Source organism: Syngnathoides biaculeatus, chromosome 23 (genome assembly GCF_019802595.1).
Source record: "Syngnathoides biaculeatus isolate LvHL_M chromosome 23, ASM1980259v1, whole genome shotgun sequence".
Taxonomy (NCBI): domain Eukaryota; kingdom Metazoa; phylum Chordata; class Actinopteri; order Syngnathiformes; family Syngnathidae; genus Syngnathoides; species Syngnathoides biaculeatus.
In genome coordinates, this window is record NC_084662.1 from 9,429,911 (window position 1) to 9,443,326 (window position 13,416).

Consider the following 13,416-nt stretch of genomic DNA (forward strand, 5'->3'; position numbering starts at 1 on the left):
TGGTGAGAACTGACAATTACGTGTACTAGTATGCGCGTGATACCATAAACACCGGTTTTGATGCGTTTAGAGGAGCATAATTCGGGAAAATAAAATTTTTACGGAAAAAAAGGGAGACTAATGTTAACAGTTTTGTAGGAGGAAAAAAAAGAACTCCTGACTCTCAGATGACTTCCAGAGTGGAAGAGAGGATGTCTCGTCTGAGCCATATTGGTGACCCACATCCTGGGCACACGACACAGACGCGCGCACTCATAATATTTGTACATCACTCCATGGGGATAAAATACAGCCTTTTTCATGATTAAATATATGCCAATCAACATCTTTTTATTTCTTCCAAACAACGACGTAGATTTTGAAATGTCTCATTTGACTCCAAGGAGCTTTTCATCACGTCACCCATTCCTCTAAAGGGGTGGAATTTTTATTTACAAATTTCATACCACCGGGAAGGCAAAATTGTGTGAATATAAAAAAGCAATATACATCGTTTATCTGTTAAATACCGATGTGAGCTGTGTATCTTTGTTTTGTTTAACTCTAACCTACATTGCTAGCGAGGTGTATTTGCCGAGCACCCCCGCCGCAAATGGTACGACCCACTCCCAGCTGCTAGCCGTTGTTGTATCGCCTTTTTGCATTTGCTAGTAGAACAGATTTCGGTGCAAGCTAGCGACACACCAGACTCGTAAAGCCTCGGAAAGATGCTCCTCCGGCGGACCAAAACTGTCCAACACACGGCAACAAGTCCACGGAAACTTTATCCGACTGTGTCCCAACTTGACTGAGGAGGCAGCCCCCCTCACCCCCCTCCCCCGACCGTTTTCAACGCGACACTTTCGAGGGGGGGTGTTAGCATTGTTTAATTGCTCCGTAGTATTCCCGTTGAGGACGACTCATCGTTCGTTTCTCTCTCAATTTTTTTTTCGCCTTTAAAAAAATCCATATTTAACCAACTTCCCGGAGCTCGCCCTTCGCTGATGAATTCGCCGAAAAAGGACGGAGATGATGATGATGTGCCCGTTAAAGACGCGATAAAATACGGCGAACTGGTCGTTTTGGGGTAAGTGGTTTAAAAAAAAAAAAAAAAGCGAGGGGGATGGAGAACACCTCCATCATCATCATGACGCCTCACACACGCTATTAATACGTATTGATGTGGTATAGTGAATTTTTAATCGCCCAATTAACCGTCGTTTTGTGGTTTAAAAAACTTAACTTTAAATCCCACGGATTGTCTTGTATGACCGTGGTGCGTTTGGGTGTCGTCGTGAGGGGAAAAATAAAGGCTTCATGGGTTTTGGGGATAGAACTGCAACGGCAGACACTTTTTTCATCAATGGTTGTAGGTCTACATAGGGAGCCGAGGATGGAGGGGGCTGAATCTCGATGATGTCATCCTATGCTGGATCTTTTACGGCTCCAAGTAGGGACCGTCTAAAAAAATGCACCACCGTCTGTATGCTTTCAATAGTGTATCCCCTCTTTTATTTGACATAATTTTTGCTGTGCAAGATGTCATTCTGATTGGGTGTGGGAGGTGTAAGTAGGAGGAGAAAAGCCCCTCTTCGTCACAGGCAGGATGTGGCGGCTTCCGCGGAACATGCTGGGAGCTTGAATGCCACACACGCACTCGCATCCCGGCCAGCCTCACGTAGACGTCCCTCTTGGCTGCACAGTTTCCTGTCTATGCCAAAGATAACTGACCCAATGGCCTATCGCTTCCCCCCCTCCAACCCCGTCCCGGCCACAGGCTGCACATCTGAATACAGATGAGTCGTCTTCCAAAAGAAGTTCTCTACCATGGAATTTGTTCTTTCACCCCAGGCTTTTTTTTTTTTTACGCAAAGCTGTCCACAAAAATACCCGAGTCCTACTTCCAAGCAGGTTCCATATGCAATGGAAACCGGTAGAGCAGATTTGTTGTTGTAATTTTAGGTAGAAGTGACAAAAAGTTAACACAAACGTGTTTAGATTTTTTTTCCAATGTTACATGCATGTTAGTCGAGAGGCACTGAACATTAGGGAAGCGACGGCGGTGGTAACAGCTGTAGTTTTAGCCGTACGACTGCTCTGTAAACAAATACAGTGCAGCTCAGCCTCTTGCGTGCAAATGTTATGGCTAATTATGTTCCTTGGGCAATACACGGGCCCATGATGTTTTCCAAGCACTCCAAGCAGGTTGAGCAGGGTGCTCAATGCGTCGATTGCGAGGCAGTCTTGGTCGATCGCGGGACCGTGTGCCAAAAAAAAAAAAAAAAGTATGCCAATGTTCCCTCGAAACTGCACGCCTGCACAATAGTGCACTGCTGATGCAGTCTCTTTGCAGATATTCTGCATTGCGTGCACACTCTTTTTCCTATTTACCTTACACCCCCCACCCCTTCGCTCTTAATGACGTACATTCTGTTATAGTACTTATGCAGCCCATCAATGTGTTTTATAATGACAGCGTACACCACCGCTGCTTTAGTTAGCAACACAGTCTGGGCAACGTAGAGCAAAGACGAGCTAGACATGCCGCTCAAGTTTACTTTCGATATTAATGGATGAAGTTGAAAAAGAAATGCTGTTGTTTTAAGATGCAACGACTGTCGGAGTATGTGAATAATCGAAGAAAAAGTGGTTAAACTGGACGAGATTTTCTCTTTGCCGAGCGGGAAATGGTCTGGTCTCAAGCCAAAGTAGAAAGTCCAGGATGAGATGGTATGTAATGTTAAAATTCCACCTTGGCACAGCCTGATCCAGGATGGAAGCACAGACAATACAGTGCACAAAAAGCTAATTCGGTATTTTAAATATAGGAGGCAACATAACATTAATCTTAAAAGGTAGTTCGCGAGAGGCTGGCTGCTTGAAAAGTAAATCTTGGGGTAATAAAAGTCGGGGCACCCCTGAGGTTGAGCATCCGGCTAAAAATGACAAACACGTTTGTCCTGTGTATTCTAGAGCGCTGTCGTCCACGCGTCAAGAAAACCGAGCGCTGTGTGAAAAGGAAAATCCCAGAAAATGTGTCAAGGAAGTATTAACATATCTGAACAACTCTGCAAAATATTTTTCGTGTTGCGATGATAAAGGTCAAATGTAACTGCGCTTTCTTCCACTTGTGTGTATTGGACTGCATCAGGATATCCAGCAGGCGTCCGTCCTCGTTTCCACATGACGTTTGAGTCATCCCGTAGCCTTTCAATCGCATCTCATATGTTTTTGACCTTGCAGCTGTCAGCACTGACGATGTCGCGGTCACGCGTGCGGCGGCGAGGTCGATGCCAGGCTCCATTGCAGGCCGCACGATCCGCCCGGCAGCGCTCATTACCTTCGTCAGCCTGGACGCCGCGCTGTCCGTCACGTCCTTTATGAATGTGCGCCGGCGCTTACGTCTTCTTATCTCGCCGTTCACTCGGCCTTTTTCAGCCTCGGAGAGTTTCTGTGCGGTAAAAGCCGACACGGGGTCCAGGAGGAGTGAATATTTCATGCTGCGTTTTATGATGCTTGCCCGTGCAGGACACAAACGGCCGGTCGCGTCATACATCACGCATAGCACTTCTTCGTGTGTCTCTTTATTTATCTCTCCCTTCCATCTTCTGGTTCTTGGCCTTTGGTTCTTGCATTTATGTGCAAGCCAAGCTATTTCTTTTCTCTCTACAACGCCTTTTCCCCCCGCCGCTGATGAGCAATACATATTTTGAATTCAAACCAGATATATTGGAACCTTTACTCACAAGCCCATAAAACCCAAAACTCTTGGAATAGCTGAGCTTTACAATTACATTTTTTTCGGGTATCAGAACTTAAACGTTGTTGCTCTCGGTCTTTATGGTTCACTTGTTTTCACACGGGTTTGACTGTTAAGGGTGTTAAAGTGGAACGTAAAACGTTGCCTGTCCACGTCACGAAGATGTTACGAGACATTATTCATATCTCCTTTGTTTCCTCTATGAATAATTGTTTGTTGTTCATGGCAGGTTGTTAAAAGCTTAAAAGTGGCAAGCTGCCTTCCGCTTGAACTGAAAGCATGAAAATTGCTTTAATTGGTTCAGAAAGAAAACGGGGGCAACGTGTGGATATTGTACCGCTATTATTAAAACATGAAACTTGCACTCATCTTCCCACCTTGCAGTTTATATTGAATTTAAGGATAGAGGAATGTTAAATCACACACCATCTGTTAAAACACAGCTTTAATGACAGCTCAGTCTTTGTCATTATCTCATAAATCTCCGGCCAAAGGCAAACATTGTAAAAAAAAAAAAAAGAAATGAGATTTTCTCTTTGTTTTGGGCTACACACACAAACTGCCCTTTTGGTTTTCGGATGAAGACTGACCTTTCGGAAAGTTCACGTAGGGTGAACGTGCAGGACTTTTCTGGAAACCGTAACGTTGGTTTCCCGAGCGCTTCTTATCAGTGACACGTGTACTTCCTGCAGCGCTTGTATCGCACCAACAAAACCCAACGGCGTCAACCGGTGTATCAACACAGATGGCGACATGCGAGCTTTGCTGACGTGTTTCCTTTGCTCGAGATTTATTCTCATTGAAGTTTGAGGTCCGGTGGATGTTTTGATTTTGTTCAAAAGAACTCGCTGTAAATATGCACAAAGGCGGCCGAGCTTTTTTTAGCCACTTTTAGCTCTTCATCTTCGTAGCACCGGTTTCTAGTGAGACATAACTGCCGCAATGTTGGAATGATGGTGATCAATGTTGCCTCCAATTTTTTACGTGTCTGAGCAAACACGCTAAGGCTGTGAGTGCTCCCTTTTGACCACAGTGAGCAACATCAGACGTACCAGTGTCATCCATTGAAGTTACATGGCTCAATAAAAGGTTCAGATTACATTCCCAACACAAACACACAGACTTTTTCATGTAGTGAGCAAACCGCTCGACTGTTCCATTTTGTTTAAACCATCCAAACCATCTTCTCCCTCCTCCACCATCATCAGGTACAATGGCTCCCTCCCCAGCGGTGACCGCGGGCGCCGAAAGAGCCGCTTTGCTCTGTACCGGCGCGCCAGGGCCAACGGCGTCAAGCCCAGCGCCGTCCACATCCTCAACACGCAGGAGGACGGCAAGGTGTGTGTGCGTGTGCGGGTGCATGCGTGTGCACATCCTTCTCGTCACATGTGCAACGAAATGGACAAATCCTTGTGAAATCAAACGATCTCCTCGGTGGAGTTAATGAGGCAAACGAAGGCTCACAACTGCTTTGGCTTCGTTGCAGGCTGTGCACAGCACGGGACACCACAGCATCTCTTTCACGCAGTCCCGCAACCAGACAGTGGTGGTCGAGTATTGCCATGACAACAGCACTGACATGTTCCAGGTAACCCGCTTGTTCATATCCCTCATTACGCTATGTCATACGTATATGAATATTTTTTCAAAGGTTAAAGTGCCACTGTTGTCTCGTCTGTCCCCCACAGATTGGGCGATCCACAGAGAGTCCAATTGACTTTGTGGTGACGGACACCACCGGGGGCGCTAAGGAAGGCGAGGACCCCTCCGTCGGCTCGAGCACCATCTCCCGTTTTGCCTGCCGCGTGGTGTGCGAGCGCTACCCACCATACACGGCGCGCATCTACGCCGCTGGCTTTGATTCCTCCAAAAATATCTTTTTAGGGGTGCGGCGAACATTTTTGCACAGCTTTTTTAATTCTCTTGTGCTCGACGAGAGATAGTGGAAATAATCGTGCGCGCGTGGTCCTCTGCAGGAGAAGGCGACCAAGTGGAAGAACCCGGATGGCCACATGGACGGCTTGACCACCAACGGCGTGCTGGTCATGCACCCCGAGAGCTTCCCGGAAAACCCCAAGCAGGGTCTATGGCGAGAGATCTCCGTGTGCGGCGATGTCTACACCCTGCGAGAGACTCGCTCTGGGCCCAGCCGAGGCAGACTTGTAAGTCGTCAAGTTCTGGATTCATTTTATTTATATTTTTTATTTTAAGTTTTTAATGCACCTCAACTGCGTCTCGCCCTCAACAGGCGGAAGGCGAGAGCAGCGCGCTTCACGACGGCTCACTCGTGGACCTGTGCGGCGCCACCCTGCTGTGGCGCACAGGCGAGGGGCTCATGCACACTCCCACCCTGCGCCACCTGGAGGCGCTTCGCCAGGAGCTGAACGCGTCGCGGCCGCAGTGTCCCGTGGGCCTCAGCACGCTGGCCTTTCCCAGCCTGCCGCGCAGCCACAGGTGCAGTCCACAAACTTGACAACCTAATTACGATTGCCTAGGAGACATATATGGCGATGAGAGAGGTGGAGGTAGTCTATTATTATCCTTCCATCCATTTTTGTATATTCTGGACTGTTGCAACGAGGAGGAGATTGTGGTGTGTCATATAATGTCAAACTTCTTGCCATGTGTGATTGTTTTTGTCTTTTCTTGGCCCACAGTGGTTTAAGTCACCCTTATGGAGCTCGTGCAGCTATGTCATAAAATCACATGACTTTTGTTTAGGTCGCCATATTGCCGGTCAAGCTAAGCATCGCTCAATGCTAAGTCTGTTGGAGACAACAGGAATATATGTCTTGTAGCACAATGCCCAGAGTCTTGTCCGATACCGTCCGACATTTAGAAGGTAAAAATAAACGAAGGTACATGGAAAAATTTGATAAACTCGGCATAGCGGACCCGTATTTAATGCCAAAGTCGATGTTTTCACCGATAAGAAATTGAACTGTTAATCCGCTTCCGTTTGTCCTGAGCAACTGGATCTACACATGCATCTGCTGAGTAAGTCGCCGAGATTTACACAGAGAAGTTTGAAAGCGGATAAAAGTCTGGATCCATGCGAATACTTTGTTGCTGGATCTGTTCTCATCAGGAATAAATCCCACATACTGACGGTTTTGACGGCTCGTGAGTGTTTGCCGGAATCCATCGATCTTTTCAGATAGTATTCAATACAAATCCCAAAATTTAAATTAATGACGCCTGGTTTTACACAAACTCGCATTCATTAAATATGATTGTAAAAAAATAAAGAGGACGGAGTCATCTCCATGGAACGTACGTGGAAGCAATGGCGGCCACACTTAACCTCCCTAAACCTCTGCGACATGCAGTTTTTTTTTATACGCATTGTTCTCAAATAAGACAATTTGGCAATATAAATACTTTTTGGTAATTTGAGATTAAGAAGAATAATTCCTACCTGAATTGAAGCGATCGCTACTCAGGCGTGTGAGCATTTTGGTTGGGCACCATCCATCATGTTTAATTGCCGAAATGCATCGATCTTTTCTGGTCTGATATTCCATCGAATGATCGCTTTGAATATGTCTCGTCTGTTGTGACAACCAACTGCACAACAGGTCTCGGGTATTGTAAATATTCTCCTTCGGTTCAATGTCTGTTGGACCGGCAATATGGCGCCGTGAAAATGGTGACGTCACGTGCACGAGCGCTATAGGATTGCAACCACTTTGATTGACCCACAAATAGCTCCTGGAACTAGGAATGGACTTTTTTTGCCAATGGAAAAGCTGCGAGGAGATCTGGAGAAAAGTCCTAGTCGTGAATCTAGTGTCTGTCTTGCTGTAGAACGAGGGATTGAAATCAGAAGTGGGTTACGCTGGGGTTTGAACATTTGTCATCACAAGACTTCTATATAGAGACAAACCACCCACCAATCTTGAGGGTTTAGACCAAGTACAAAAAATTGTTGTACCTAGTTTTAGCTAATCAAGTCGACTGTAGTGCACCCCAGACTGATCACAGAAATGATGCATTGAGACGAACAATCTGATCTAATCTGGTAGCGGATTGCAACAATTAAAAAGGTTGCTGCAATTCCAGCCTTGAAGAACGTCAGCCCTGGGTCTACCTCTCCTGCGGCCACGTTCACGGACGCCACGAATGGGGCCAGAGGTCCGAGGCGGGCGAGGAGGAGCCCTTGGAGGGGGAGGGCTCCACGACGCTTCGGGAATGCCCCCTGTGCCGCAGCGTGGGCCCCTACGTGCCCCTGTGGCTGGGCTGCGAGCCGGCCGTGTACGTGGACGCCGGTGCCCCCACGTACGCCTTTGTGCCATGCGGCCACGTGTGCTCAGAGAAAACCACCAGGTACTGGGCAGACACCCCGCTGCCCCACGGGACGCACGCCTTCAGACCCGTGTGCCCCTTCTGCTCCGCCGCCCTCAGCACCCCCGGGTGGACGCGGCTCATCTTCCAGGGTCCCATCGACTAGCCGTAACACAAAGTCCCTGTCCTGTCTTACCCTTCTGTCTCTTTTTTTTTTTCTTATTTTTATTTTTTTAACTGTATGCTGCACCTCCTCCCCTTATTTCTCCTTCAGGGCTGGGTGATGGATTGAGGATCTGGATTTCAAGCAACTCAATGAAAAGTGATTTGTTGGTTTTATTAGTTGAGTTTTAGTTAGTGATTAACGTGGTCTCTGCAGTTAGTCTGCTCATTTTCATCCCACACAAACCTGACTCACAAAGAAAAAAAACGTTTTAAAATGTCATATTTTATGTAAAATTGTAGGAACATAATCAGTCTTCTGTGGAAGGAAAGCCATTGGACATGGTTTTGATTGACATGAGGGGTGGGTCCTTGGTTTAAGAAGACCGATCGGTAAATTAACTTAATGGTAAAATAATTAATATTCTTCACCAAAATTCTTTTGTGTTCTTATTATTCTCTGATTTTTACCCAATTTATACCTACACGGTTTCCAACCATCCATCCATTTTCTTAGCCGCTTATCCTCACGAGGAGTCTTGGACCCTATCCCAGCTGTCAACGGTCAGGAGACGGGGCACACCCTGAACTGGTTGCCAGCCAATCGCCGGGCACATCGAGACAAACAGCCGCGCTCACAATCACACCAAGGGGCAATTTATAGTGTCCAATTAATGTTGCATGTTTTTGGGGTGTGGGAGGAAACCGGAGTGCACGGGGAGAACATGCAAATTCCACACAGCCGGGTCCGGGATTGAATCTGGGACCTCAGAACTCGAAGGCCAACATTTTCCAGCTGATCCACCGTTCCACCGGTTTCCATCCAATTCAATTTCAAATATTCAGCTCATTCAGGACACAGTTTCTAAATTCATCTAGATTTTTTTTGATATTTTACACAAGAAGTTAATTCACTCCAATTAATGGAGTTGACAAATTCACAACTTCTTAGCCGATTTCAAATCTTTCCAAATCACTGGAAAAATTACACCAAGTCACCTCAAAAGGACATTTAAAAAGAAAAAACAGTTTAGATCAGCTGGGATGAGTACCAGTACTCCTGCCACCCTCGTGAGGATAAGCAGCTAAGAAAATGGATGAATGGATGTAACCTATCATCCTTGACCCCGCAACCTTGTTTGTCGGGACCGTCGCAAAGTGAGGCCCCTTTTTGTGCACCTGAACCAGATCCTAAATCCATCATCAAGCAGCTTGAGTATAAACAAGGGCTTGGACTCCTAACAAACTAGATATGACCCCCTTGCCCCCCGCCACCCCCCCCCCCCTTCATCCCAACCCCTCACACACACACGAAGCAATAACACCACTAACTCATGTATAAGCTAAGTCTTCACGCTAGGTTTTTAGCCAAACGCTAGACTAGCGTCGGTCGCCTTGAACATGGCTGTAGCTATTTTTTTCCCCTCTAGTTTTTGTTTTATCACAGATTCAGAGCTTGTTAACCAGGGGTGTGTTTCACCAAAGGATCAGGTGGTACATGGGCTGTTTTTTTGTTTTGTTTTTGTTTTTTTGTGAGAATATGTGGTTTTGCCTGTTAGTTTCCAACTGTGGCTAAAAAAGGTGAACGCCTGAAAATGGATATGAAAGATTTTTTGGTTTTTTTTGTAGAGTACGAGCGAGTAACACCAACAATATCAGACCACGGCCCGAGTGTTTGCGGTTACAACTATTTTATGCTACGAAATGTGGCCCATTAATTAAAAACGTCAGATGCGTAACGTTTCAAATGTGTTAAAACATTTGATATTTGCCGCAGTTCAGGATCAAGCCCCGATGTGAAAAGCGGAAATTTGCGTGTAGTAATGAACACCCCTTCCAAAAATTCTTCATTGCCTATATAATGTCATTATCCAAGCCGCTTATCCTCACAAGGGTTTCAGGAAAGCTGGAGCCTATCCCAGCTAGCTTCGGGCAAAAGGCAGACTACACCCTGAACCAGTCGCCAGTCAGATATCGAGACTATCACTGAGCGGGAATCGATCCCGCGCTGCCTGCACCAACGGCAGGCGTGTTTACCACTACACCATCAGTTACTCTTCCGTAATGTTTATACCCCAGATATACCAAAAGCTACAATCCCACTTGAATATAACTTAAAATTAATTTCACAACATAAAGCCCTTCAAGTAATTGAGATTCTGATTCTCTGAGTTCAAAAAGTTGGGTAGGCAAAGTGTGCCCAGTAATCAACAGAAACATTTGCAAGCGTGTCGCAAGTTTGAAAATTAGCAAGTTTTTATTGTACTGCCAAAAGCAAATCACTAGCCATGATGTCCATTTGCCAGAGGCTGAGCTGCAATGCGGTGTACACTTTTGGCTATCGCTGAGGGAAGTCCTTGACCCTAAAATGTTACGTAGGCACACGAGACCATTCATACACCCGACTGAAAAATACGTACACCTATCCAAATTTCCCGATGGCGATCTTAAGCTCCGCCCCCTCAGCCATGTCCCACAAGCTTCCAAAATGGCGACTGAACAGAACATGTTTGAAGTCGACTATCGCATATTCCAAATAATATTTGGGTACGTTTTTTTGCCAAATGCGTCGGACTTGTCTAAGAGAGTTCTACAGAGAGGTCTCAACTATTTCACGCAAGGAATATGTACACGGAATTAAGATTTTGGACGGAGCAGGACGCAATGTCAATATTACAGCGAAACGTCGGCGAGCGATGGGGAAAAAAAAGTTTGACGCCTCACAAACTTCATATTGAAAACCAACAGGATAAAATAGTGGAATCGTACTGCGCATGTTTAAGCAGGGTGAGTACTTTTGACTTGGACAGATCACGAGTAATATCATTGTAGTCTTTAGAAGTGAGGGGGTGTTTTCATTTGACCCAGTGGTCTGTCTTAAAGGTCCGATGTGATACAAATTGGCAAATACACTTTTCTCTCGCATGACATCGCGCATTTACGTATCACTAACCCGACTCTTCGACATAAAGCATGACACACTTCATTCAGTGATACACTAACAGAGTGAAAGTTGTTCCCTAACCCTATCAAACTCAGAGAAGTTACTTCTCCCTCACTTACCTTTGAACACACACCGTTGTCTTTGTTGATATCGTTCATATTTAGTTGTAGTTAATCCATCGTAGACACTTAGTCAACTGTGTTTTAGGCTTTGAAAAATGAACCCAAGCAGGATATCTTTCATCAGAATTTCAGGTTCCCCAAGCGCAACTGAGGACCATTTTCTTCGTAACATGAAATTTTCCAAGCGCACGCTACTGACAACCAGCATTGCTTGTGGGACAACATGGCGGCAGGGGCGTGTCAAGCCAGGGGTTAAGACAATGCGGCTCTCTGATTGGCTATTATTGTACGAGTGATTGACAGGTCGGAAAGGTCCATTCACGCGTCAGGTTTCTCCGCAAACGCGACCAGGGTCCCTTTTTCAAGTCCTTGTGCGTCGGTATATCCAAAGTTCTGACCTGGCACAGCTCAAATCCAAACACCTCCTTTTGTTAAGTGTGCGTACATGTGCGTGTTTCAAAGAAAAAGTTATTTTGTTAGGAAATGTGGTTCTGTGTTTGAAAAGAAATATATACTTATATATAGCTATATAAATATATACTATTTTTCTATCTGATTTAGTTGTCAAACTCAGTTAAAGTTCAACGTACGTACCGGGATGTGATAGATGTAGAAGACCCCATGAGTGTGAAAATGTTCCAACACTGTGTTTTTTTTTCTCTCTCTCTCTCTCTCTCTCTCTCTCTCTCTCTCTCTTTCTCCCCCCCCCCCTCTCACACACACACACACACACACACCCACGAATAATACACACCTTGACACCGTGCTACCGTTCCTCAGACGTTGAATGTAGCCGACCATACAAGGCTATGCGTTTATTAGCCTCTCCCTGGTGCTCATATTGAATGGTCTATATTGTGATACTATTTTTGTAAGTGAATATGACGGTGCACGCCCCTCCCCCTCCCCCCAGCTTGAATATACTGTTATAACCTCACGTATGGAAGAGTAGACGCACTCGTGTATGCGTGCGTCTCGCTTGCACGTCCACGCACGCACGCACGCACGGGACACGCGCCGCATTCAAAACGCGTCCCGCCCGCCTTTTGAAATTCACGCCAAGTGTGTAACAACTAAGATGTCTTCCGAGTGTTCGGCTGTTAAATGTGCAAAAATAGAAGGAAAAAAGACAAATCCTCATACTTGACCAATGTTTGGAAGTGAGAGTCGCAATCTGTACTGTAATACTAATCATATATATTTTTTGCCAACTCTGCTGCAGCATAAGAGAAATTCAGCCCACATTAGTTTGTCATTCGTCCCAGCCCATTAATTATTATTATTATTATTATTATCGTTAATTGTGTTACAATTCCATTCAGCAATGACTACTTTAAAGTTATATTGTTTTTTTGGACAAAAGTGGCCATTCCGATAGATTGTATTTGAAAATTAAGATACAATGAACGAATTTTAATTCATGTTCAAATATCACTTAATTTCCCACAATTTCAATTTGGTTGATGATTTGTTTTTGTTCCATTTTTTTACCCAGATGGTTAGCATCGCTCAGGATTTAGAGTGGCACAGTGAGTTCACTACACAGTTAAATATGGGAGCATTTATCCATTACTATAGACAGTATAAATGATCACGTGATCAGTTATTTACGGGTTTTCTTATGTGAATAAAACTTGGTGCAGACTTAAAAGATAGATCAACATATAGTATTGGCACGTGAACGGAAGAACTGTTGCAGCACCTGTTTTTTTGTAATTTATTTTTTTTCAAGTTGTAAGTGTCCGTTTTAAATTTCAAACCCTTAGTTTTAACGTGTAGCCTCTACTAGACGCAGCAAAACGTATTTATTTGCTTTTAATATACAATGTTTAGCACTTTTCAATGAATTTCATGTATCGGTTTACCTGTACTGTATTTCAAGGTCACCGCATTTATTATTCGACCCCGAAACCACCTCACCCTTTTATTATGCATTTTTGAAGAAATACAAACCATGTATAGCTTTTTTTTCCCCTTAATTTTTGATTGTATTCCTCTGTAACCGAATGGTGCACAGACAATCGCAACATGTCAATAAACCTGTTGAAAAGGGCTTTTTTTTTTTTTTGGTTGTAGTTGTCTTTCTAACATCTTTTGTGTATATATATAAATACATACACACAACCTGTACAATACCCCAAATCTCTTGAAATTGTTTATGGTGA

General features: G+C 44.8%; 1 protein-coding gene across 1 annotated transcript; it reads left to right on the plus strand.

The window, feature by feature from the left end:
- The first annotated feature begins 637 nt into the window (after nucleotides 1-637).
- Nucleotides 638-13,298, plus strand: LOC133496769 (E3 ubiquitin-protein ligase pellino homolog 2). The gene is made up of 7 exons (XM_061812732.1): nucleotides 638-1,066; nucleotides 4,948-5,077; nucleotides 5,226-5,327; nucleotides 5,428-5,625; nucleotides 5,716-5,901; nucleotides 5,988-6,193; nucleotides 7,802-13,298. The coding sequence occupies exons 1-7, from the start codon at nucleotides 984-986 to the stop codon at nucleotides 8,187-8,189; spliced, it is 1,293 nt and encodes a 430-aa protein (XP_061668716.1). The 5' UTR covers nucleotides 638-983; the 3' UTR covers nucleotides 8,190-13,298.
- Nucleotides 13,299-13,416: the final 118 nt, after the last annotated feature.